General features: G+C 41.9%; 1 protein-coding gene across 1 annotated transcript in view; it reads left to right on the top strand.

Annotated features, from left to right (window-relative positions):
- Positions 1–24,755, top strand: part of LOC128638796 (trypsin-3-like) — a 57,341-nt gene extending 32,586 nt beyond the window's left edge. Inside the window, exons 4-5 of the mRNA XM_053690931.1 lie at positions 20,417–20,683; positions 24,612–24,755. Coding sequence (XP_053546906.1) covers positions 20,417–20,683; positions 24,612–24,755 — 411 coding nt within the window. The remainder of the gene's footprint in view (positions 1–20,416; positions 20,684–24,611) is intronic.
- Positions 24,756–27,500: the final 2,745 nt, after the last annotated feature.

Genomic DNA, 27,500 nt, shown 5'->3' with positions numbered 1-27,500 from the left:
TTGCTTGTATCAGTTGCAAGGAAGTGGTAAAGTTAGGTGTCTGATGGAATGGGCGAATGTGTTTATATCCGAATTCGAATGTTAGAACGAATGTTATTGTAGAAATTCGATTTACATAATAGAATGTTGATAAGAACGAATATTATTAAAAATTTGATTTTCGAATGTTATTTACAGTTTTCGAATGTCACATTCGAATTCGAATGTTACATTCGAATATCACATTCAAATTTGAATATTACATTTATAAAACACAATTGTAGACTAGAAACACTATTTCAAATGTCACATTCAAATCGAATATCACATTCGAATCGAATGTCACATTCAAATTCGAATATTACATTTATAAAACACAGTATTAGTCTAGAAATACTATTTCGAATTCGAATGTTACATTCGAATTGAATATCACATTCGAATCGAATATCACATTTAAAACACAGTATTAGACTAGAAATACTATTTCAAATTCGAATGTCACATTCGAATCGAATATCACATTTAAATTCGAATATTACATTTATTAAACACAGTTGTAGACTAGAAATACTATTTCATATTCGAATGTCACATTCAAATTCGAATATTACATTTCGAAAATTGAATGAATACATAGCTAAACATTCTATTATTCGAACATTTGTAACCTTCAATAAGGCTTATAGTATCGGTACACAAACAGGTACCAGGAGGATGCAAAAATTTTTATTTTTTTTTAAAGTTCCACAGATGACAAGCAGCATCAATCTGTAACAGCAACTGGTAGCTGTGAAATACTTCTTCAAATTAGAAGTTGGCAACAAACATCAATGCGTTTCTCCCTCTGCAGGGCTTTTTCAAGATGAGGTGTTGCAACAGGTGTACCTTTTTTAAAGGTGTATCTCAGTCTCTTATTGGTTACATTCTATTAGTCATAGAGGAAGGGGTGTGTATCATTAATTAAAGGTGGTATTGGCAAATCAACATTTGTTCAGAACACTGATATATCAGCTTCATTACTAGAGTTCAAACAGATACAGAATTTAAACTCCATATAATCATCTAAAATGGTCAATTATAAAGTGCATAGTGGTAGTGGTGTTATAATTTAGTGTACAAAAATAAATAAATAGAAGTTTTAGACAACCTTCATGATAAAGTGAAAATATAAATAGGACCCTAGGGACTATGTGATAATGTAAAAAACTTTATTATGGATAAGGTTATACCTATACCCTTATTCTAAAAAACTTAAAAGTGAATTGACTGCGCTGTTCAGAATAAAAATAATAAAATACATTTATATTTCAAATGTCACATTCAAATCGAATATCACATTCGAATCGAATGTCACATTCAAATTCGAATATTACATTTATAAAACACAGTATTAGACTAGAAATACTATTTCGAATTCGAATGTTACATTCGAATCGAATATCACATTCGAATAGAATATCACATTTAAAACACAGTATTAGACTAGAAATACTATTTCAAATTCGAATGTCACATTCGAATCGAATATCACATTTAAATTCGAATATTACATTTATTAAACACAGTTGTAGACTAGAAATACTATTTCATATTCGAATGTCACATTCAAATTCGAATATTACATTTTGAAAATTGAATGAATACATAGCTAAACATTCTATTATTCGAACGAATATTTTCTAATTTTATTGAAAAATTTGAAAACGAAAATTCGAAAATAGAATGTTAGACTGTTATATAAACATTCAAAATTCGATTTGAACGAACGAATGTATCAAAATTCGTTTTAAATTTTTAATTTTTAGAAACATTCGCCCATCAAGAGTTTGTTATTTTTTAGGCAGAGCAGGTTTGCTTTGTTTTTTTGGGGTGTAGCTATAGTCCATGTCAGTCTCTTCAGTAGAGCAATGGAGGCTTTTAAGCATTTGGGAACTTGGGGGCTATAATCCACTCTGCGCCTCCCATGAAGTTTGTGCTGCCCTTTTTTCAAAAGTCTGAGTAGGTTTACTCAGTCTTTTTTGTTTCCCACAGGTCAATGTAAGGAGTGATGCCTTTCAAACTTTGTAAACTGCCCTGCTGTCAGGCAGATTGTTATGGAGGTAAGTGCTGTTTTTATTTTCTGGGGACAGAAAGTCTGGCACTTATGGGGTTATTTTATTGTGTGCAGGTTTTTTGTCTTGTGGTAGTATTGTGGGGCACTGTGGAAGATTTTTGGATGGCTCTAGTTAGGGAGTGCTACATTTTCACTCCTTGTTGGGCTCTTTGGTGTGTGCTGTTTTTATTTAAAACGGCTGTTGTTTTTTCTCAGTGCGGTTTTTACTATGAGTAACAGGTTTGCAGTTTTCTTTCTTCCGGCGGCGGTTTTACTGTTTGTACTGTCATGCCGGCCGTGAGGTTGTGTAGACGCCCACGATGGGTGGAGTTTGGCGCAAGTGTTGCGCGCTCTTTCTCTCAGTATTTTTTTAACTACGGAAGTGAGCGGTTGTTCCGCTGCTGCTCTGGTGCTACGTTGGAGCGGTCATTGTGAGAGTGAGGTCCGGACCGTTTGGGAGTTTGTGTATACTTCGGTTGGTAGAAGGCTAGTTTTTGCACCTCAGCGAGGCTTGTTGAGGTGTAGAGGTGTTAAATAGGGGCTCAGGGTGAGTTTTTTACTGGGCTTTTATTTTTATTAACGTTATTTAAAGGGGCAGTAACGTTTTACTTTTGGGACATTTTTTTCAATTGATTTTTTTTGTTTAATTGGTGAGTAAGATAGACCAAGATGACTTGCAATTTATGTCTAGATGCTAATGTGTAGCCACCTATCCCTTTCTGTTCTTTATGTATAGAGAGAACATTACAGTACAGGGATAGGCTTTTTGATTCAAAGCCTTATTTTTCTAAGGAGAATGTTGTTCAGGAGTCTCCTGTTCAAGCTATACCGCAGCTTTCTCCCCAATCATCCCAAGCTTTATCCTCTTCACATGCAGTGCCCTGCGTTTTGTCTCAGGTTGGTTTTTCTTTGCAGGATATGGCTACTTACATATCCTCTGCTGTATCTGAGGCTTTGTCTGCTTTTCCTGCGTTGCAGGGGAAGTGCAAGAGGAAGTATAAGGTTTCTGACTCTGTTGCAGTTATGTCAAATGCTTCTTCCTATAAGTCTGAGGAAGAAGATACTTCTGTGGCATCTGAGGGTGAAATTTCAGACTATGATAGTGTAATTCCTTCTGCTAATTCTGAGGTTGTTTCTTTCAGATTTAAGCTGGAGCACCTCCGTTTGTTATTTAGGGAGGTTTTGGCTACCTTGGATGACTCTGATTCAATGGTCATAGTTACTCCCAAGAAGGCTAGTAAATTAAATACGTTTTTTGAGGTCCCTTCTGTGGTGGAAGTTTTTCCTGTTCCAGATCGTGTTTCAGAGATTATTACACGGGAATGGGAGAAGCCTGGAATTCCTTTTTCCCCTTCGCCTGTTTTTAAGAAGATGTTTCCTATTGCGGATTCTAAGGAACCTTGGCAGATGATTCCTAAGGTAGAAGGGGCCATTTCCACTTTGGCCAAAAGGACCACTATTCCTATTGAGGATAGTTGTTCTTTCAAGGATCCCATGGATAAGAAGTTGGAGACTTTGCTTAAAAGGATGTATGTTCACCAGGGGTTTCAATGGCAGCCTGCTGTGTGTATTGCTACTATTACCAGTGTGGCTGCATATTGGTTTGATGCGTTGTCTGATTCTATTCAGCAGGATACTCCTCTTGAGGAGATTCAGGATAGAATTAAGGCTTTAAAATTGGCCAATTCCTTTATTGCGGATGCTTCTTTACAGGTCATCAAGTTGGGAGCAAAGATTTCTGGCTTTGCTGTTCTGGCGTGCAGGGCCTTATGGTTAAAGTCCTGGTCTGCGGATGTATAATCTAAATCTAAGCTTTATCCATTCCTTACAAGGGTAAGACCTTGTTTGGGCCGGGTTTGTCTGAGATTATTTCTGATATTACGGGAGGGAAGGGGCATTCTCTCCCTCAGGATGTCGTCAGAGTAATTTTCGTTCCTTTCGTAACTTCTCTTGTAAGTCTTCCTCTTCTTCCTCCAACCAAGATCAGTTCAAGCCCTCTTGGAAGTCCAATAAGTCCTGGAGCAAGGGGAAGCAATCTAAGAAGCCTGTTGCTGACTCAAAATCAGCATGAAGGGTCTGCCCCCGATCCGGGAATGGATCGAGTGGGGGGCAGACTTTCCTTTTTCGCTCAGGCTTGGGTTTGAGATGTTCCAGATCCCTCGGTGGTAGATATTGTGTCCCAGGGATACAAACTAGAGTTCAAGACTTTTCCTCCAAGGGGCAGGTTTATTCTCTCCAGGTTATCTGTAGACCAGATAAAAAGAGAGGCATTCTTACGTTGTGTTCAGGATCTTTCTGACATGGGAGTGATCGTTCCTGTTCCAATTCAGGAGCAGGGGCTGGGTTTCTATTCCAATCTGTTTATCGTTCCCAAAAAGGAGGGGACTTTCAGACCTGGAGGCCTATTTAACAAATGTCTGTCAGACCTGATCCGACAGTGCGGATCAGGTCCGACAGACATCGCTGAATGCGGAGAGTAATACGCTCTCCGTATTCAGCATTGCACCAGCAGCTCACAAGAGCTGCTGGTTCAACGCCGCCCCCTGCAGACTCGCAGCCAATCGGCCGCCAGCAGGGGGTGTCAATCAACCCGATCATACTCAATCGGGTTGAATTGTGGCGATTCCGTTCCGCCTCATCAGAGCAGACGGACAGGGTTATGGAGCAGCGGTCTTTAGACCGCTGCTTCATAACTGGTGTTTCTGGCGAGCCTGGAGGCTCACCAGAAACACAGGCCCTCAAGCTCCGTACGGAGCTTGATAGATAGGCCCCCTATTCTAGATCTCAAGAGTGTAAACAAGTTTCTCAGAGTTCCGTTGTTCAAGATGGAAACTATTCGGTCCATTCTTCTTCTGGTTCAAAACGGTCAATTCATGACAACAGTAGATCTGAAGGATGCGTATCTGCATATTCCCATCCACAAGGAACATCACAAGTTTCTGAGATTTGCTTTCCTAGACAAACATTTTTTTATATTTATTTATTTGTAATTATTACATAAGCAATATTTTATTTATTTCATTAGCTTTGCTAATGTTTTGTTTCTATCATTCTAAAAATAAATTTAAAGTTTTCGAAATCGTGTTTCCTTGAGACGATTACAATAGAGTAGGCTTTGGTTTAGGATAAGTTTGGGTTATTTCCTTGTCTGTCATACAGGGATGTAACTTGTTGCTTCACAAGCAAAGGGTTAAAGGTACATAAAACAAGTTGGGAAAGGGACAAACTAATAATATGTACTTTAATTACTTTACTTGCAAATTTATACTGCAGTGCCTCGCTTTGTTTTAAGCTCCCGAATTGTACAGCTCTAACTCCCCCCCTCCCATAATTCCTTCTATAGCTGTATCTTATATCCACATTTTATTTGGCAGAATGCAAGACTTTAACACTCATTATCTGCTGGAGCATGCCTAGAAGCAAATAAGCTGCTGTGAACTCAGTTGAAATACAATGCCTGTGTTTCTGATGCTAAACACAGTCCACTGATAAGGGGGTGGATCAGACTACTCCAGACAGTATGGCTATGTAACTAATTTTGCTTATTTTTTTAAATGATTTTAAAATACTTGCCAGCAAGTTTTAAACAATGTTTTTATGCAAAATATTTTTACTTAATCAGCCCTTTAAGGATATGCACAAATCTCAACATGTTTTATGGCACTGTAACTCTAACACTATCAGACATTGTAATCAGCGTAATTTAATCAGACACATTATAGATACAGCTCTGCTTCTCCTGCACTAGTTTAATGGTGCAGATATTTTAGTGCTAAATTGATTATTACATGAGCAACATTTACAAGTTTTTAACTGCCGCTAGGAGACTAGTTGGTGGCAGGGTCGGCTCCAAGGGGGGGCATTGGGGGGCAATGCCCACCCAAATGGAATGCTGTGCCCCCTCAAAACACAGGATTTTTTGGCCCGCAACTTTTCTGGAGTGGGGCCCTTGTGCGAGCTCAAATGTGCACTCAGTCAGTGCAGTCAGTCACGTCTCAGCCCGTTGCCGCAGCTCACCAAAAAATAGATTCATTGGTGAAGCTTAGCTTTTCCTATTGGCTGGAGGCTTTTGGCGCGCACATTTGCTCTGAGTCTGAGCCCTGACTGCACGCAGTCAGCCGTGCAGGAGCAGAGGAATTTCAGGAAACAGGCATTGACAGATAAGTGTCATTCCTGATTTAGTGTAGGTCACAGCCGGTCACATCACACCCCTCCCTGCCTGCACTTACTAACAGATCGATCACATATTTGTTGTATCTGTCCCACTCCCCCGTCCTCTGTTTATTTTCTTTGGTTTAAGGTTTCCTTTCCCGAGTTCCCGGCCTCTCTATCACTGCTCTCCCGACTCCAGTCCTCTCTGGTATTGCTGGGGGTGTGCCCTGAGCGAGGTGCTGCCTAGAATCATGTGTATTGAGCTCAGCAGGTCTAAGCTTTGGTATGTGGGTCCTGTTTCTTTCCTGTGTATAGCTGTTCTTTTCTCCCATTACTATCAGGGCATAGTTTTCTCTCTCTCTCTGTGACCATATGATGTCAGGTAATTGTGTTGCCTTTTACAAGCAGCCCCTGCCTCTGTATAATGTAAATTCATTTATTAGTTTCAGTACTAATTGTCTTCAGTAGTTACTTTCACTTCTCTGCAGTCTCCTTTTAATAAGAAATCACTATCACCTAGATTTAGAGTTTTGCGGCCAAAGGGGTGCGTTAGCTACACGTGTTTTTTTTCTAGCGCTGCTTCTAAACAACGCTGGTATTTAGAGTTCTCTGAAGGGCTGCGTTAGGCTCCAAAAAGGGAGTGTACGGGCATATTTACCGCCACTTCAACTCTCAATACCAGCGTTGCTTATGGTAGCGGCTAGCTGGAAAAACGTGCTCGTGCATGATTCCTCCATAGGAAACAATGGGGCAGTTTGGGCAGAAAAAAAACCTAACACCTGCAAAAAAGCAGCGTTAAGCTCCTAACGTAGCCCCATTGTTTCCTATGGGGAAACACTTTCTAAGTCTGCACCTAACACCCTAACATGAACCCCAAGTCTAAACACCCCTTACCTTACACTCATTAACCCCTAATCTGCCGCCCCGCTATCACTGACCCCTGATCCAATCAGCCAATCAGATTGAGCTCACATTCTATTGGCTGATCAGAACAACCAATAGAATGCGAGCTCAATCTGATTGGCTGATTGGATCAGCCAATCCGATTGAACTTGAATCTGATTGGCTGATTCAATCAGCCAATCAGATTTTTCCTACCTTAATTCCGATTGGCTGATAGAATCCTATCAGTCAATCGGAATTCGAGGGACGCCATCTTGGATGACCTCACTTAAAGGAACCTTCATTCGTTGGGTAGTCGTCGTTGAAGAAGGATGTTCCACGCCGGAGGTCTTGAAGATGGAGCTGCTCCTCGTTGGATGGATGAAGGTAGAAGATGCTGCTTGGATGCAGATGTCTGCCGGTCCGGATGTCCTCTTCTGCCCAGATAGGATGAAGACTTCTGCCGCTCCGGATGTCTTCTTTTGGTCCATCGGTGCCCGGCTGGGTGAAGACGACTCAAGGTAGGGATATCTTCAGGGGGGTAGTGTTAGGTTTATTTAAGGGGGGTTTGGGTTAGAGTAGGGGTATGTGGGTGGTGGGTTGTAATGTTGGGGGGGTATTGTGGGTTTTTTTACAGGCAAAAGAGCTGATTTCTTTGGGGCATGCCCCGCAAAAAGCCCTTTTAAGGGCTGGTAAGGTAATAGAGCTGTTAACTTTTTTAATTTAGATTAGGGTAGGGAATTTTTTTTATTTTGGGGTGTTTTGTTATTTTATTAGGGGGCTTAGAGTAGGTGTAATTAGCTTAAAATTCTTGTAATCTTTTTTTATTTTTTGTAATTTAGTGTTTGTTTGTTTTTGTAATTTAGTTTAGTTTATTTAATTGTATGTAATTGTAGTTAATTTATTTAATTAATTTATTGATAGTGTAGTGTTAGGTTTAATTGTAACTTAGGTAAAGATTTATTTTACAGGTAATTTTGTAATTATTTTAACTAGGTAGCTATTAAATAGTAAACAACTATTTAATAGCTATTGTACCTAGTTAAAATAAATACAAAGTTGCCTGTAAAATAAATATAAATCCTAAAATAGCTACAATATAATTATTCGTTATATTGTAGCTATATTAGGGTTTATTTTACAGGTAAGTATTTAGTTTTAAATAGGGATACTTTAGTTAATAATATTTAATTTATTTTGTTAGAATAAAATTATATTTAACTTAGGGGGGTGTTAGGGTTAGGGGTTAATACATTTATTATAGTAGCGGCGAGGTCCAGTCGGCAGATTAGGGGTTAATACTTGAAGTTATGTGGCGGCGATGTTAGGGAGGGCAGATTAGGGTTAATACTATTTATTATAGAGTTTGCGAGGCGGGAGTGCGGCGGTTTAGGGGTTAATACATTTGTTAGAGTGGCGGCGAGGTCCGGTCGGCAGATTAGGGGTTAATAAGTGTAGGTAAGGTAGCGGCGACGTTGGGGGGGGGCAGATTTGGGGTTAATAAATATTATGTAGGTGTCGGCGATGTTAGGGGCAGCATATTAGGGGTACATAGGTATAATGTAGGTGGCGGCGATGTGCGGTCGGAAGATTAGGGGTTAAAAAAATGTATTATAGTGGCGGCGATGTGGGGGGGCCTCGGTTTAGGGGTACATAGGTAGTTTATGGGTGTTAGTGTACTTTAGAGCACAGTAGTTAAGAGCTTTATAAACCGGCGTTAGCCCATAAAGCTCTTAACTACTAACTTTTTTCTGCGGATGGAGTCTTGTCGGTAGAGGGTCTAATGCTCACTTCAGCCAAGACTCTAAATACCGGCGTTAGGAAGATCCCATTGAAAAGATAGGATATGCAATTGGCGTAAGGGGATCTGCGGTATGGAAAAGTCGCGGCTTGGAATTGAGCGTTAGACCCTTTCCTGGCTGACTCTAAATACCAGCGGGTGGTAAAAAGCAGCGTTAGGAGCCCTTAACGCTGCTTTTGACGGCTACCGCAGAACTCTAAATCTAGGCGTTAATGTTATTATGGAGATCTCACATTGCTTTGTCTATGTGCTGTCTGTGCTCAGGGCAGTCTCTTGTTATCACACTATGTGCTGTCTGTGCTCAGGGCAGTCTCTTGTTATCACACTGTGTGCTGTTTGTGGTCAGGGCAGTTACTTGTTATCACACTATGTGCTGTCTGTGCTCAGGGCAGTCTCTTGTTATCACACTATGTGCTGTCTGTGCTCAGGGCAGTCTCTTTTTATCACACTATGTGCTGTTTCTGTTACCCCCAGCCCAGAAGCCCCTGTGAGTGACACAGTGAAAGGGAAGAGGCTTTGACCGAGGGAGGAAGAGGCCCCTTTTGGTTGGTGGGGTAGAAAGGGAAGGGGTTGGTTCAAGATGAGCTATACTTAAGGGGCTGAGCGGGAAGAGGCAGGAAGTCACTTGTGAATAAACACTGTGGTGACAACAGCTCTCATACTTGTTCCTTCGTGCTTCTTACCACTTGGGCATGGCTCAGCTTGAAGCATTGCTGACTCAACTGAGGGACCTACCTGGTTAGAAGAGAGGCTCATGTCCCTGCTGGTTCCTGACATCGTCGACGGTGAAGAACAGATGGTGGCAAGGTCCCGGCCGGTCCGCCGCTCCAGGCCTCCAGCTAGACTCAGTCCCTATGTTGGGAGGAGTTCCGGTGGGCGCAGGAGAAGCAGTCCTAGATGGTGCCAGGAAGGTGGAGAAGAAGACGGCAGCTCTCGGTTCCGCGGATCAGCAGGCCCCAGCAGCTCGGCAGCAGCCCTGCGTAGTGGAGATGGATTACATCATTGTTCCGGACCTGGAGCCCCGCCCCAGCCAAGCCAGTGAGAGTCTGGCGCCGGGTAAGACAGGGGCGCATGGCCCGTGGGAGCTTGGAGGTGGAGGAACACACCACAGCAGGTGTCACAGCCCAGGGGGGCCTGAGGTGGTAAGGGATACTGCTCAGGTTGAGGGGAAGTGCTCCAAGGGGGGGGAGGGAGTGCTCACAGGGGGCGGTGGACTGGCAGGTGGCTGGGGATAATGGCCCTGGGGAAGGAGTGCTCACAGGGGGCGGTGGACTGGCAGGTGGCTGGGGATAATGGCCCTGGGGAAGGGGTGCCACATGTGGGGAGGCAGGGAGAAAAGATTATAGCCCTGAGTCCCAGGGGGAGCCAGGGGCCTGGGACGACTTTGAAGATCTTACCCTTTGCTTGGATTCCTCGGAGGAGGATATGGTCCCTCCCACTCCTCCAAGGGGGGTCTTCGGAGTCGATCCACGATCCCAGTTGGGTCACAAGGGGGCCCCTCTGTAGTAGGGGGTCGTGGGGGGGAACTGTGTGGGGCTGTCACTGTCAGGGAAGCTGCTGATGGGCCTAACAAAGTTTATTTTGCAGATTGGGGTGATGTGGGGTCAAGGCCAGGGATTTCTTCTGGCCCGCTTGCTGTGAGAGAGGACGGCCTGAGTGAGGATACTTATGGCCTGCAGGATTCTTGGACAGAGACCATCAGGCTGGATTTGGAGGACAACATTCCATTTGAGGAACGTGCAGAGGTAGCGGACTGGAGGGTGCCGGTGAGCACGGCCAAGGGCTTCGGCCCAGGCCAGAGGGAGAAAGCGGGGAGGGGTAATTATTCTGTGCATAAGGGCACTACTGGTGTTGTGAGATGGCCGGCTAGGCTGGGGGAAGGTGGATTGCCCAATAGGGGCAGGCAGCGCAGGAAGTATGGGGACATGGGTCAGGTTGGTGCCGAGGCTACGGCTCCAAAGAGGGGTAGGGGGAGTTTCGGCCAGTGCTCTGGGCCTCTCCATGGCCCAGAGGGGTGCTAGGTTGAGGGCACCGGTGGGGGGCTTGTCACATGTGTCTGTTTTGCAGGCTACCGGAAGTGAGCGGCAGATGGCTGCTACGGAACCTGGAGTAACCGGGTTCCAGAGCCAGAAGATTGATACAGCTGCACCCCACCTGGGTCAGCCCCTGAGGACCGAGGAGGCAAGAGCAGGTACTGGTGGGGCTGATGTGGTGGGTCGGGGTGTTGGGGCGGACACGGGGGTGAATGTATGTGTTGATTCTGTTGCAGTTACTGTGGTAGCGGGGTTGAGGGATTTGTTGGCCAGGCTGGAGGGTTCCAGGTCACAGGGAATTGGGGTGGTTGCCAATTCTTGGATCCCCCCGACGGCCTCCGTATTAAGCACTGTCACAGGGGGGTCGGCATTGGGGGTGCCCGGGACTGCGGCGGCGGTTGTCTGATACGGTGGCCCCCCCTGCAACTGTCAATGTTGCAGGGAAGGGAACAGGGGGCCCGGAGCTCAAGATTGCGGACACCGCCTTGTCGCGGTCCTGTCTTTGCTCCATTGGCCCAATGGGCATGCATCTCACGGCGGAATTGAGGGAAAAGATTTGGAAGAGGGAATTCATTGAGTTGTTTTTCCTCTTGCTGTTGGACCAGTCTTTTGAAATCCCTGAGGATTCCAAGAAGGATGCGTCCAAAAAGGAAGAAGAGGAGAGGAAGAAGTGCTATAGGAAGTTACCAAAAACTTTTACGAATTGGTTCCAGGCTTTTTTCATCTATGCCAGTGTCATGGTGGGCAAGTTTCCTGACCAAGGGGCGGCGCTCTTCTGTTATTTGGATGAGGTCGCTGCCGCGCAGCGAACATATGGGGGTATGGCTTGGTGGGCGTATGACGAGCAGTTTCGTCAACGCTTGTATGTCAAGCCAGAGATGCGGTGGGATGATCGGGATATGGGCTTATGGCTTAAGGTTATGACTCCGCTCCGATCATCACAGCCCTTTCGCGGGGGAGCCGGCGGTTCCTCTCAAGGAGGGCCATCGGCACCTGTCAAAAAAGGTTTCTGCTTCTCCTTCAATGAGAAGGTGTGTAAATGGGGCTCGTCATGCAAATTTCAACATGAGTGTTCAGGGTATGGGGGTTCCCATCCGTCCTCAAAGTGCTTCTGAAAGAGCAGAGCAGGAGGAGGCCCGGAGTTGCCTGACAAAGGGAATAACTCCGGTGAGGGTAAGCGGGATGGCGCGTTGGCTCGCTCAGTACGCGCCATCCCGCTTACCCTTGCCACAACAGCAATGCCTTTTTTCAGGGGGTGCAAGAAAAAGGCATTGCTGTTGTGGCAAGGGTTCGAATATGGCTTTAAAATCCTGTCTATGGGGGGGTCGTTCAATTCAGGGGTAACTTAAAATCGGGAGTTGCCTGAAGTGGTGCAGGAGAAATTGGATAAGGAGGTATTGTTGGGTATTGTTGGGGTGAATGGCAGGTCCTTTTGGGGCTCCACCAATTCCTCAATTGCGCATTTCACCTCTGGGGGTAGTCCCTAAGATGGACCCGGGGAAGTTCAGGTTGATACATCACCGTGAATGACGGCATACCGGAGGAGCTGGCTTCGGAATCGTATACATCATTTGATCTAGCTGTCAAACTCATAAAGGAGGCTGGTCCTTTGGCGTTATTGGCCAAGATTGATATTGAGGCGGCTTTTCGGTTATTGCCGGTTCATCCTTCTTCCCATTACCTGCTGGGCTGTTGTTTTAATGGGGCCTATTACGTGGATCTTTGCCTCCCCATGGGGTGTTCCATTTCATGCTCCTTGTTTGAGTGCTTTAGCACTTTCCTGGAGTGGGTAGTGAGGGTCCGGCCGAGGTTTTCATCGGTAGTACACTACCTTGATGATTTTCTTTTTGTGGGCCCGGCCGGATCGGAGGTTTGTGGGGGGGCTGAGGGACTGTTTTTATTTGGTGGCTAGGGAGTTATTTGGAGCCTTGGAGAAACCTGAAGGCCATGTAACGGTCCTCAATTTTTTTTGGCATCACTATAGATTCAGACAGGATGGAGTGTAGGTTGCCTCAGGATAAGATTGCTGATTTAGTGGGCATGATTCGACGGTTCCTCGGCCTATCCAAGGTAACATTGAGGGACATTCAATCCCTCCTGGGGAAGTTGAATTTTGCTTGCAGAATCATTCCCATAGGTAGGGTGTTTTCCAGGAGAATGTCGCTGGCTACGGCTGGGGTACGTAAGCCTCATCACTTTGTGAGGGCTAAAAGATGATTTGTTGATATGGTTGCGGTTCCTGAAGGAATTTAATGGGGCGGCTTTGTTCCTGGACTTAGAATTGGACTTGGTAACCGATGCTGCTAGGGGGCACGGATTCGGGGCCTATTTTCAGGGGCACTGGTGTGTGGCTGCTTGGCCGCAATCCTGGGTCATGACGGATTTAATTCGTAATCTGGTATTCCTGGAACTGTTCCCCATCGTCGTGGCGTTGTTTGTCTGGGAGGGGGAGTTAGTGAACAAATCTATACTGTTTCACACGGATAATATGGGTGTGGTTGCTGCGGTTAACACTCTTTCGGCTTCTTCTCCCCCTGTTTTGCGTTTGCTGAGATTGTTAGTTTTAAAGTGTCTGCGCATGAATGTTTTGGTTAGGGCCAGGCATATTCCTGGTAAATGTAATCTGATTGCAGACACTTTATCTCGATTTCAGTGGAATCATTTTCGGGAGTTGGCCCCTCAGGCGGACGTGGTGGGGAGACGGTGTCCAGATCAGCTATGGAGGCTTGGGGAGGAGGACTGGCTGGATTGGTGAAGAGTTCATTTTTCTCCAGGTACTTGGTCTGCCTATGTTAGAGTATGGTGTGACTGGGAGAACTGGTTGAGGCAGGCTGGGGTTATAGAAGGGGTTGATGATGTTACCGGCTGCCTTTTAGAGTGGTTGTGGCATTGGGGCGGCTTGGGTCTGTCATCTGCTAGTATGGACAGGAGACTGTCTGCCTTAGCTTTCAGGTTTAGGTTGTTGGACCTCGGAGATGTGACCAAAGCTTTTTGGGTTCGACAAGTCCTCAAGGGTCTGAAGAAGAAGGGTAGGAGCATTGATAGTAGGAAGCCCATTATCTTTGCATTATTGGTAAGGATTTGGGGAATACTGCCCAATATTTGTTTTTCCACCTTTGAGATTCCTTTATTTGGCACAGCCTTTGTCCTAGCTTTTTTCGGGGCCTTTCATATTTCTGAATTGGTTAGCCCGAGCAAAAGGGCGCCCGGTGGTTTGCAGGTGGAAGATGTGTTGTGGGGTGAGCGCAGGGTGGATATGTTATTGAGACGAAGTAAAACTGACCTGTATGGGAAGGGGAGGAGTATAGTTTTATTTCCTAGTTGCAATGAGGTTTGTCCCTGTAGAGTCTTGTTGCACTATGCGGCCCTACGGCCTGTGCAAGGGGGCCCGCTATTAATTCATTTGGATGGGTCCTTCCTGTCGCAATATCAGTTTAGGGCAGTTTTGGAAGGAGCTATAGGTCCTTTAGGGCTGTCCCCATCTGAGTTTGGGTCCCATTCCTTCTGTATAGGGGCGGCAACTGAGGCCTCTATGCTGGGTTTACGGGAGGATGTGGTTAAACGTATTGGGAGATGGGGGTCCACACGGTATAGGTCATATGTGCGACCTGAATTTAGGGTAAAAGGGAAGCAGTGCTCTTGTTAATGGAATTTCTTTGTGTTTTGTTTTTGTTCCCAGGTGTGGAGAGCGTTTGGGTAATGGGGCACTTGTTTATTTACTGGGCCAGGTCTGAGGCCAGGAAAAAAGTGGACGGCCTGCAGTTGGGATGCCCAGTTGATCAGTGGGAGGTGAAATGGTTGGGGGTACGGGGTCTGCGGTGGGAGAGTTTGTTGCCATTGTTTGTGGATTACTGTAGGCAATTTCCTCCTCCGGTGGTGTTGATTGTGCATTTGGGGGGTAATGATTTGGGCTTTCTGTCCCAGAGGGAGCTGGTTAGGAGAATCAAGAGGGACTTAGGGAGAATTATAGATCTTCACCCAACCTTGAGAATTATTTGGTCTCAGATTGTGCCACGGTTGGTTTGGAGGGCAGCTTGGGACCATGACAGGTTGGAACGGAGTCGGAGAAAAATGAATAAGCTGATAGGTTCTTTCGTTAGAAGACTTGGGGGTGCAGTGTCTTACCACGCTGATTTTGAGGAGGTGGGATCTGGGGAGTTTTATTTGATGGACGGGTACACCTTAATCAATTCGGCCAGCAGCTGTTTTTACTGGGCATTATGGAATCTTTGAGAGAATTGTTGGGTTTGGCGGGACTGGGCTGATTTAATCAGTCCAGTCAGTGGCGGGGGTGCTAGTTCTTGGACAGCAAGGAAGGAATATGGCCAAGTGAATTGGGGGTTTTTAACAAGTTGCCTCTCCATGGGGTGAGTGTGCAATTGGGTTCTTATAGGGGCAATGGGTTCCCTATGATGCTGTCTCCTGTGTCTTATTTTAGGTATGGTAAGGGTGGTTGTAGGTTTGTGCATGCTGGGGGCCGGAACTTGGTGACTTTAAAGGTCAAAAAGCCCCTGTGAGTGACACAGTGAACGGGAAGGGGCTTTGACCGAGGGAGGAAGAGGCCCCTTTTGGTTGGTGGGGTAGAAAGGGAAGGGGTTGGTTCAAGATGAGCCATACTTAAGGGGCTGAGCGGGAAGAGACAGGAAGTCACTTGTGAATAAACACTGTGGTGACAACAGCTCCCACCCACCGACCCTTTTGTTGATGGTTTTTTATCCTTTTTATTTGTAGTTTGTCGCAGCAAGGCAGGGGTGCTAGTTCTTGGACAGCAAGGAAGGAATATGGACAAGTGAATTGGGGGTTTTGAAAAGTTGCCTCTTCATGGGGTGAGTGTGCAATTGGGTTCTTATAGGGGCAAGGGGTTCCCTATTAAAGTGGAAGTGAGGTTTGTAACGGACTCAGCAAGTACGTAGTTGAGTCCAGATGGAGTAATGGCCAAGTAATAAGGGAACTAGCACCGCTGGGGATGGTCCAGTATGGTATTTAAATTGTGTTTAAGGTCTAAGTTATTTAAGAACATTGTATTTATGTTTATGTTTAAATGTGGTATTTATTAATAATTAAAGGTTTTCTTGTTATTTAATAAAAGTGCTGCGGCCAATTTTGTACCAAGATGCTGTCTCCTGTGTCTTATTTTAGGTATGGTAAGGGTTGTTGTAGGTTTGTGCATGCTGGGGGCCGGAACTTAATGACTTTAAAGGTCAAGCTATGTAAGGCAAGTTAATGAGTTCCAGCTGGGGAGGAGGGGGCAGCTCTCCCTCTCCTCTGTTGCAAACTTTCCTCCCACATGCAAGGGCTGATTAAAAAAAAACTAAATAAAACATTGCAGGCTGACTTCATCCCATATCCCATTTATATGAATTTAATTTTAATGTCTTGTCCTGGTATTTATTGGTTACAAAGTTGGTTCCTAAATAATAATAAAAAAGCAGAAGCATTGCTATAGTAAATTGTGATCTAATAGGGATGTTACGTGTCAGCTCTAAGGTTTGTTAAGGGTATCAGGAATTTGCCATTTACTGTATGTGCTTGAATACATAACTGTGTGCAGCTTGGCTCATTATATTGCCTGTAGGATGTATGTAGGGTTGCCACCTGTCCCTTAAAATACAGAACACTTATAAGTTACACATGCTGCAGGGTGAGCAGGGAGGAATATGAATAGTGCTGTCCAGAAACACAATACATGTTCCTCCCTGCACACCCTGCAGCATGTGTAACTCATAAGTGTCCAGGAAAACATGGCCGAGGTGGCAACCCTAGATGTATGTGCACATACCTGTGTTATTCATGTGTCCTATTGCTTGTGTGTGCTGTCAGCTGATGGATTGGATGCCATTTCATTATTATTGTTGATGAGAGCTGTTTATTTAAAAAGTCTGAATTGCTTCACATGTTTGGTTAGTGACACTGGGAAATGCTTTTTTTTTTTTTAAAGAAGCTAATTACATATTCTAAAATTGGGTCAAAGTATTTATTTTGTTAAGACAAATCATCCTGATACATGAAAATACATCATAATTAGCCACATATGGTTTAAGGATTTGTGTGTGTATATATATATATATATATATATATATATATATATTTATATATGTAGAGAAAATAACTCCTTGTGTAAACCATTTACAAATCTAGACAAGTCAGAAGACTTGCTTTTAACACAGAAACTCTCTGATTACACTGTTTCCAATGCAGCAAAGGATTCTGGGTGGGCTGGGATTGGTCTGAATCAATGTACTAAAAAATAGACTTAAGTGACCAGCGCCAAAAAATATAAATTACTACAAACTCCAACTAGAAAAAATAGGTTACCCTCAAAGACCTACAGGACTAATCGATACAAAATACAAAGCACTAGGGAGCGCTGAAACCAGCTTAAGAGTAAGGATTATAGAATATATATAATAATAAAACACCTAACCTGATACTAATATGATACTACTATAATAGGCAATATGTATAATACATGTAAATATAAATTGTGAATTATGAATTGTGTGAAAAAAATCTTTTCAAAATTGGAAAAAATTATATATGAAAAAAATTCTATGTGAAAAAATTCAATTCTATAGAAGATGCCAGCAACAAATACTAGAATTGCATATCTATATATAAAAAACTTTATTACAATATAGGTCGACCTATTCAAGACATACAATAATAAATCACAAAATTAAGAAAAAAAAGAAAATTAGTATAAAAAACTCCTTAAACCAAAAGTTCATGCATAAGAAACAGTTCCCAGGAGTGGACGATTTTTCGGCTTGTTACTATGTGGACCCACGCTCATACAAGGATGCTGTTCTGTGTATAGTTGTAAGAGGAGCGTTCCCAGGACAAAAGAGGCAGTCGCAGCCAATGATGGTATTTCCCCTACGGACAAGGAATCCTCTTAGTAAATGTCACACAGCAAATAGCAGGGGAAGTTACATCCGTACTTACATAATAATAAGCAGCAACCGGCCTCCAAACTTGAACCAACGATCTGTGGACACACCTTCCAATAGTAACCAATGGCCACTGGAAACAGAAAAGCTTTAACAGGGAAAAGCAATTAGATATACTAGGCTAGAAACCCAGTGAATTTTTTGCAGCTTTCTTTTACAGGATATGCATTCTCGCTCCCAAGGCCTGTTTATAATGGCCAATACTGCACAAAAAACACACCTAGCAGAGGGTTATTCAGCCACAAGATATCTGCACAAATAAAATACTCCAAAGGTGTAGGAGTTAGTTTAAAATAGAGCTCTATTTGCTCTATTTTAAACTAACTCCTACACCTTTGGAGTATTTTATTTGTGCAGATATCTTGTGGCTGAATAACCCTCTGCTAGGTGTTTTTTGTGCAGTATTGGCCATTATAAACAGGCCTTGGGAGCGAGAATGCATATCCTGTAAAAGAAAGCTGCAAAAAATTCACTGGGTTTCTAGCCTAGTAACAAGCAGAAAAATCGTCCACTCCTGGGAACTGTTTCTTATGCATGAACTTTTGGTTTAAGGAGTTTTTTATACTAATTTTCTTTTTTTTCTTAATTTTGTGATTTATTATTGTATGTCTTGAATAGGTCGACCTATATTGTAATAAAGTTTTTTATATATAGATATGCAATTCTAGTATTTGTTGCTGGCATCTTCTATAGAATTGAATTTTTTCACATAGAATTTTTTTCATATATAATTTTTTCCAATTTTGAAAAGATTTTTTTCACACAATTCATAATTCACAATTTATATTTACATGTATTATACATATTGCCTATTATAGTAGTATCATATTAGTATCAGGTTAGGTGTTTTATTATTATATATATTCTATAATCCTTACTCTTAAGCTGGTTTCAGCGCTCCCTAGTCCTCTGAATCAATGTACTACTCCTAGCTAAGCTTAGAAGCTGTGTAATGCGGCGATGCTATGACGTAAAGGGAAGCCTGCCTTAAAAAGCAGGCTAGAAGTAAAAAAGTGAGTCATTGTGAACCTCATTTGCATATATCACCCAGAATCCTCTGCTGCATTAGAAACAGTGTAATTAGAGAGTTTCTGTGGTAAAAGCAAGTCTTCTGACTTGTCTAGATTTGTAAATGGTTTACACAAGGAGTTATTTTCTCTACATTTTGGATTTAGTGGAGGATTTTAAACTCACTTTTCGCCTCCCCATATTTTAAATTGCTGTTGTATATCTATCTATCTATCTATCTATCTATCTATCTATATATATATATATATATATATATATATAATCTACAAAATTTCCAGTACCTGAAAACCTAGCATCCTCACTGCTATTGCAAACAAAGGATTTAATTGCATGGGGGGGGGGGGGGGTTTGGGGTGCATGGCTGTTTAGGGGACATGATTGAGATTTGAGAATGAGTTTAAGGGTTTTGGATCAGGGTGATTAAGGGGTGAATTGTTTTTAAGGAGCTATTGCACTGGGGGTCTCAAGTTTAATGGCTCTGTTTTAGAGTACTGCATAGGATTTAGACTTCATTCTTTTACCTAGTGATTTATTTATTTATTTATTCTCCAAATGTTAATAGTGGGGGATAAGCCAGCCAGAATTTACACTTTCCTGCAGAATTTGTAGGTCTGCTCTTATTTTGACTCTCATACATGCTTTGTTAATGCGTGCCCCCTCGTGAGAAAAGAATGCCCCCACATTTCATTTGTTCTGGAGCCGACCCTGGTTGGTGGAGTCTTTGTTTTCTGGAAGCAGGGATTAGTGACCAAGGGAATTCTGGGAGGAGTCAGGGTTGTTATTGGACATGGTTGGGTGGTTTGTAGGTATGACTAGGTGTTTCTGGGCGAGGTTCACATGGCATATCAGCTAACCACCCTGGAAATTGCAAGATTGTCATGGGTTGGAAGATCTGTCCATTATCCCTCTAACAGCTCACCCAATCAGAGCAAATATCAAGGTTTCCAGCGACTGCCCAGGCTTAGCGCACAACAATCTCTGACTCCGCCCAACTCAGTTGTACCCTGTAAATGGCACGCCAAATGCCCTACCCCTCCTGATATGACCCTATCTACAAAACACCAGTGGGCCATTCTAACCTACTTGCCTTAGAAAGTCTCTGGTTAATGTTGGAGGGTTTGATATAGGCTTGAATTTAAAAGAGGAAGAATGTAGAACAGGACAGAACTTCCATACTGGAACTGTTGGAAGCTCTGCATTCTCTGGGGTGTTCATAATAAAGTCCTATAAGCAAAGCTTAAATCATGAATAATTTCTTGCCCTATGAATACACAATTTCCTACAGAGATTCACTATTTGTTAGCATACTTAATGGCAGCTAATAAAACTGTTATACCAGCTTATTAGGACAACTGAGTTATCAAAGTGGTATTTTCTGTAAAGAATACTTTAATTTTTCACCCAAAATATTTCTCCTTCAAAAATAATATTAATTTTTCTTTCTTCTGATTTCTTCTTTGTTTAAGGACCTTTTATTTTTGTTTCCCATTTTCAGCTAAACCGCCCGGCTATGTATAATGCCTTTGTGTCGATAGTGCCACTGCCTGTGCAAGGGTCATCTGTGAGCGAGGGGAGATTGTGCCAGGTGTCTGGTTGGGGATACACCAGTACTATTGGTGGGAAGGCCTCAGACACCCTAAGGAGTGTAAAACTTCCTATAGTCTCTCTACGAAGGTGCAACAGCACCTCGTCGTATGCTGGTCACATAACTCACAACATGATCTGCGCTGGTTTCAACAATGGAGGAAAGGACGCATGTCAGGTGAGTATTAGTGACCTGGCAACATGCTAACTGGAAAACTGCAGTACAGACAGATGCAGGAGACAGTATTTGTATGTGATTACTATGCACCATGTCCTGGGTGGGACTTTGAGTTTATCTTTATCTGAGGTTATACAACCTTAGAAATAAACTATGCAAAAATAATAATAATAATTTCTAAACAAATTCTGTTTCAATTTTCATCATTCAAATCACTATTCTTACATAAAAAATGCTCTAATTTTTAAAAAACAGTTTACTATAACTTTAATGTTTGGGTTAAACTTGTGCACCATGCATACTTCTGAGGCACTGCTGAGCAGGACATGGTTGGTGATTGCTGGCTATGTGTGTATGCCATTCCTGATTGGCTCACTGGCATTGTACTGCTTAGGAGTTGCAGTGCAGTGACTTAAAGGGAGTTTTACTATGGGTGTAACTGCTTTGATGGGGTAAGCACATAAGGGTTAAATAACAATCTATCATTCAAATTATCTGCATATTACAGTAGATTTGCATAATCCACAAATGCACAGTAAAAATACAATGCAATTAGGGTTGGCAGGTGTCCCGTATTTACCTAGACAGTCCAGTATTTTAGCAATCGGCAAAATCTTCACAAAAATACTGGACACTGTAATATCCATTTTGTTAAAAGTCCTTGGGTGTTCACTAAATATAAAAAGGCTTCCAATGCTTAATGTATGACGCATAAGGAAACAAGTGAGGGGCAGTCAATGAAGTCAAATCACTTCTGTTTACAGCTGATATTTTTAGCCAAAGTGAAAATGAAGGGTTAAGTGATTGCTTTTTATGTTACTGGCAGTAAAGGGGTAAAATTACTTCCATAGACTTAAAAGGAACATGAAAATTGGGAAAAAACGAACATCCTTACTTGCGTGTAAAACTGACATCAAATATTAGCATTTCACATTCCAATGATCTTCTCATAGAAGAATATGTTTTATTTATATATATATATTACACACAGAGAAAGTCCAGCACTTACTTACAAGCTCTCAGCTAAGATTAAAAGCAAAAATGGAAGAGTTAGTTACCGCATCTGGCCAAATGGGACAAGCCCAGGTATCATGTCAAAGTCCGTTCCAAAACCTGGGTCCCTAAACCAGCCAAAAAATGCAAGCTCTCAATCAAAAAAACTGGGAACTAGTGAAGGGTGCACAGGCTTAAGTAATCACCCTAGACATATACAAAACACGGAAGGGGAATGCACTCTCAGACTGGACTGGGTATACATCTCATGACCCTGTAACATGCTCAGCCCTGGGTGCTCAATGGCACTCACAGGAAGCTGTGCTGTCCCCAGAGTCACAGGCAGTTAACCCCAGACAGGTCTGGGTGCAAGGCCTATAGGAAAAATTACAAAACAAATTAATACAACACACAGAGAGAAAGTCCAGCACTCACTTTCAAGCTCTCAGCTAAATTTAAAAGCAAAAATGGAAGGGTTAGTTACCGCATCTGGCCAAATGGGACAAGCCCAGGTACCTTCCAAAATCTGAGTCCCTAAACCAGCCAAACAATGCAAGCTCTCAAACAAACAAACTGGGAACAAGTGAAGGGTGCACAGGCTTATGTATTCACTCTTGACATATACAAAACATGGAAGGGGACTGCACTCTCAGACTGGACTGGGTACACATCCCATGACCCTGCAACATATATTGGAATAGATGTTCAGGTATAGGTATATACACACATATATAGAAAAATGTATTTAAGAATAAAACAGACATTTTTCTGTAAGTGGAGAACATTGGAATGTTAAATATGTACAGTAAATATACAGTAAAACACATACATTCACATATACACACACATATATATATATATATATATATATATATATATATATATATATATATATATATTTATATATTTAGACATGTGTACTATATATATGTATCTCTATGTTAAAGACCTTTGCAACTTTTTTTTCTTGTACCTGAGACCTCATATGTTTAAACCCTTATAACTTTTTTCAACAAAATTATCAGACAGTGTTATTATGATTGTAACTGTACTGTGATGTTTTTTGTGACACTTTTATTCGAGCGTAACAGTTAACCAGAACTCTGAGGTTGTGATAACCCGACGCTTGTTAAAATTCAATTGCCCTTGAGCAAATACATTTACTTAAGACGTGTAAAACACGCACAACTTCTGATGCGTGCAAACACCCACAATTATCCCTTATCGCTAACGTAACAGTTAGCGCTCTACTAGTAATCTGGCCCAGATTTCTGTGGAAAACAGCTGGAAACCCTGAATACAATAGAAGTTACTATGAATTTCAAATTATCAGTAGATTTTTTTTTCTAGATTGCTTCCATTTTCCTGCTCACTATATCATGTGACAGCTATCAGCCAATTACAGACTTATATATGTATAGACTGTGAGTTTTTGCACATGCTCAGTAATAGCTGGTGCCTCAGAAATTGTGCAAATAAAAAGACTGTGCACAAACTGATAATGGGAGTAAATTGGAAAGATGGGTTTTTTTTAAATTGCATGTTCTATCTGAATCATGAAAGTTTAATTTGGACTTTAGAGATGAGTTCTTTTCAGTGTCAACGTGATCGCAATCTGACATTTTCATTGTTTCTCAACAGCACTTTTTATTCATTTTTAATTTGGGGAACAGTGACCCTTTAATTATTAACACATTTTCAAGGCCATTTCTCACTTATTGAATTCACAACTAAAATGACTTGATAAACCCTCAGGCAACGCTTTTCCACTAATTACTAAGTACCCCAGAAAGTTATCATATGTTATCAAACATACACTGTCATTACCCCCACCATATTAGATGGTCTATTACGCTAATAATACAAATTAGACAAATTGCTAACCAAACAAATACTCACTGTCACTACCCATAATGTGCCTCTTCAAATCCCTTTAAGAGGCATAGGCACATATCTCTATAGTTCTAGGGCACAACAGTTTAATTATGAATAATTAAAAATAACTTTGAAATGCACTTCCGTTATTTATTTGCCTGCTTTTCCTGTAATTTGATTTTGGAAATTGTAGCATTTCCAATCCCTACAGTGCGCTGGAGTGCATTCTTTGGAATTAACAAACTCTGATACTCCTATATGCTACGTAGTGATTGGCTAATATGTGCAGGAACTTGTTTATTTCTGTACCTAATTGGCCACAGCAAATGAATTTAGATTAAAAAAAACTCATAAGGCTTTTTAGGGGTAAACCCTGAGCCTGCAAAACAATGCATATTTTTTTAACAATATCCCAGTTTAAAAAAAAAATTCAAACAGATATTCTGCAATGCAGAGAATAATTTTTAATGCATTAATAAAAAAAGTACTTTATTTTCCCTTTAAAGGTTATAAATATTTATATTACAATGTCCCTTAAATGGTAACATGAAAGAAATGTATTTAGCAATATTAAGCAGCCACCACTAATACTGAATTCATTGGTTCAAGATTTACTTTTGTTTTAGCTGCACATATTTTGCTTCTAGGAAGGTCTGTGATAATCCATTTAAAAACCTCCTTAAAGGGACATAAATGTGAAAATAAAGAAAATGCTGTAATGTGGTAGAGAATTTTATTATTGCACTTACAAATGACTGTATGTTAAACCCCAATACAGGGTTAAACCCATAGTTAAATGGCAGCTCCAGAGCAGTAATGTACTACTTGGACCTAGGTGATTTTATTAATTGAAATGTCAGCTCTTCTTAAGTATTGGAATGGTTTAGTGTTGTGTAAAATATCCAATTTTGCCACCCTGACCTCAAAAACTTTTTGGTGAATACACTTTTTTTGGCGAATATCTATTTTGAAGATGAAGTTTCTTCAAAATGTACATTCCTTTAGTAAATACCCAGTGATTGTATCACACTTTCTTTTTATTCTGCTGTTTGTTTTTTAGGGGGACTCAGGGGGGCCGCTAGTCTGTGATGGAAGAGTTTTTGGGATTGTGTCTTGGGGACACAGCTGTGCAAATCCCAAGTATCCCGGAGTGTACACAGCGGTCGCTAACTTTCAAAAATGGATTTACAGGACAATATTTTAAGAAGATTTACAGAACTACAGACTCCAAAATCCCACGTGTTGCTTTGTCAGGTGCTCATAGTCATAACAAGGGGACAAAGCTCAAAGTGGGCTGCAAGGATCCAGACGCTTCGGGTTAATGCTATCTATACAATTTGCTCTCACGCTGTATTGTACCAGCAATGCTCTATACATAATTACTTTAAAGGGACAGCAAAGTCACAAATTAAACTTTCACTATTTAGCGAGCAATCAATTTTAAACAACTTTGCAATTTACTTCTATTACCAAATTGTTTTTTTTCTCTTGGGATCCTTTGTTGAAGAGTAAATCTAGTTTGGTTAGTTTAGGAGTGTGCCCTTATCTATGGCAGCAGTGTTTCCAACAATGTATAACTTTGCTACAAACATTGTTGCAAACACTGCTACCAGATGGCTAAAAATACATGCACACCCCTGAGCTCACCTAGGATTACTCTTTAACAAAGGATACCAAGAGAACAAAGCAAAATTGAATAATAGAAGTAGATTAGAAAGTTGTTTAAAATGTCATCTTCTATCCAATCCATTGAAGTTTTATTTTGACTTTACTGTCACTTTAAGTTTTACTAGAAATGTGCTTCCATTATTAAATTCCTCTTTAAAACCAGAGTTTAATATTTAAATAAGATGTCATTGAATTTTCCTTAAGAATTTTATAGAACAAGGTATTAAATCATTTGTAATCTATAAATGTCATGTTTCAGTCTTCAGTAGGTGTAACTACCAGGAGTGCAGTTGTTATTTGCCTGCAGTTCCAGAGGCTCCTTCTGCCTCTATCTTTATAAATATATGTAGACAAAAACAGGGCAATGGTAGACAGATGTACTTATGCATACGGGGTGCAAAGTGTTGGAGCATGGTGGGAATGGCAGCTGACCTATGTGTTACCCTGGGTACATTGTCCTGGCAAACCATTGGTTTGGTGCTCCACTCTATTGTCTACTGAAAACAGGACCTATGTGTGCTCATTCATGCATGCACACACACACATAGGCACACACACACATAGGCACACACACACATAGGCACACACACACATAGGCACACACACACATAGGCACACACACACATAGGCACACACACACATAGGCACACACACACATAGGCACACACACGCACTGGTATGTACACACAGACTCACACGCATATACACACACACTTGTATGCACGCACGCACACACACACTCACTCACCCACACATTTACACACACACATAGGCACACGCACGCACTGGTATGTACACACAGACTCGCGCATATACACACACACACTCGTATGCCCACACACTCACTCACATGCACATTTGCATACACACATAGGCACACGCATACACACACTGGTATGCACACACAGAATCATGCACATACACACACTTGTATGCACACACACACTTACTCACATGCACATTTACACACACATAGGCACACTCACACACACACTCGTATGCACACATAGACTCACATACACATATACACACACACGCACACATGCACAGACACACTCAAATGTGCACACACACACATATGCACTCACACAGGCATATGCACAAATGCACAAACATACACACCCATAAACACACCCACACTCATACACACACACATACGTATATGGACACATACACACCCACCCACATACAGGCACACATATGCACATGTACACGCACTCACACTCACATGTACACAAACATATACACATATACCGTTTGGATATCGACTGTTATCCGACGGACATTTGTCCGACTAACATTTGTGTGATGGATAATATTTCAACAGACAAATGGCCACTGGATAACAGTCCAGCCATGCGATAGATAGATGCACAAACAGAGAACTACAAGACGTGTGGGGAGGGACCCATGGTTAGGTTCCCAGAGGCGGTTGCGGCGCCCGAGTCTCTAAATAGAACAGAGCACTCTGGACCGTATTTGCCCTCGGCCGAACTGGGAACATAGTCTATCGGACATATGTCTGACAGACAAATGTCCATCAGCATTCTGTTCGTCAGCATTCTGTCTGTTGGCATTCTGTCCGTCGGCATTATGTCTGAGAACCCACATACACAAATACACATATGCACACACACATTCATACACTCACATACACGCACACACACACGCATACACATTCATATACCCACACACATAAATGTTCTTGGCATTAGAAAAACACTATACATACTAGTAGTAAAAGGCTTTTTTCTTTTTTAATTCATAAATTTAGCTAAATAAACAACCTTTATAACTCATTGTGCTTTATAGTGATTCTGTTTGTTACTCTATGGTGAAGATACAAAAATGGATGTGGTTTTCAAGAGATCAAACTCTGCAATTTATTTTTCACAGAAGAAACAGAGATCAGAGAGTGTCTCTCAAGCTTTACCAGTTCCTATGCCATATAGATGTATGTAGCTAAACCAGGAAAGATGAGTGAGCTTTAGTAAATTAGCTGCATTATGATAACACAGGAATTGGCAAAGCTTGAGAATAGTCTTAGTGAATTAATCTTCTCTGTTGTTAGTGAATGAAAGCGTATGCACTATTTTATTCACTGTGCAGGAGATGTAGTAGAAATGTGACGTGATATGAACGTGCTAACTTCCATTCTAGCTGACCAAACTAAAACAGCGCTAGAATAATATTTGAGGTATTTTAATGATACATTTGTCACCCAGCTGGTGATTTACCAGCACGGTCACCGATTCACTATAAAAAAGGCACAACCACAATG

This window comes from Bombina bombina, chromosome 8 (genome assembly GCF_027579735.1).
Source record: "Bombina bombina isolate aBomBom1 chromosome 8, aBomBom1.pri, whole genome shotgun sequence".
In the NCBI taxonomy this organism is placed as follows: domain Eukaryota; kingdom Metazoa; phylum Chordata; class Amphibia; order Anura; family Bombinatoridae; genus Bombina; species Bombina bombina.
This window is presented reverse-complemented; position numbering and strand designations above follow the sequence as displayed.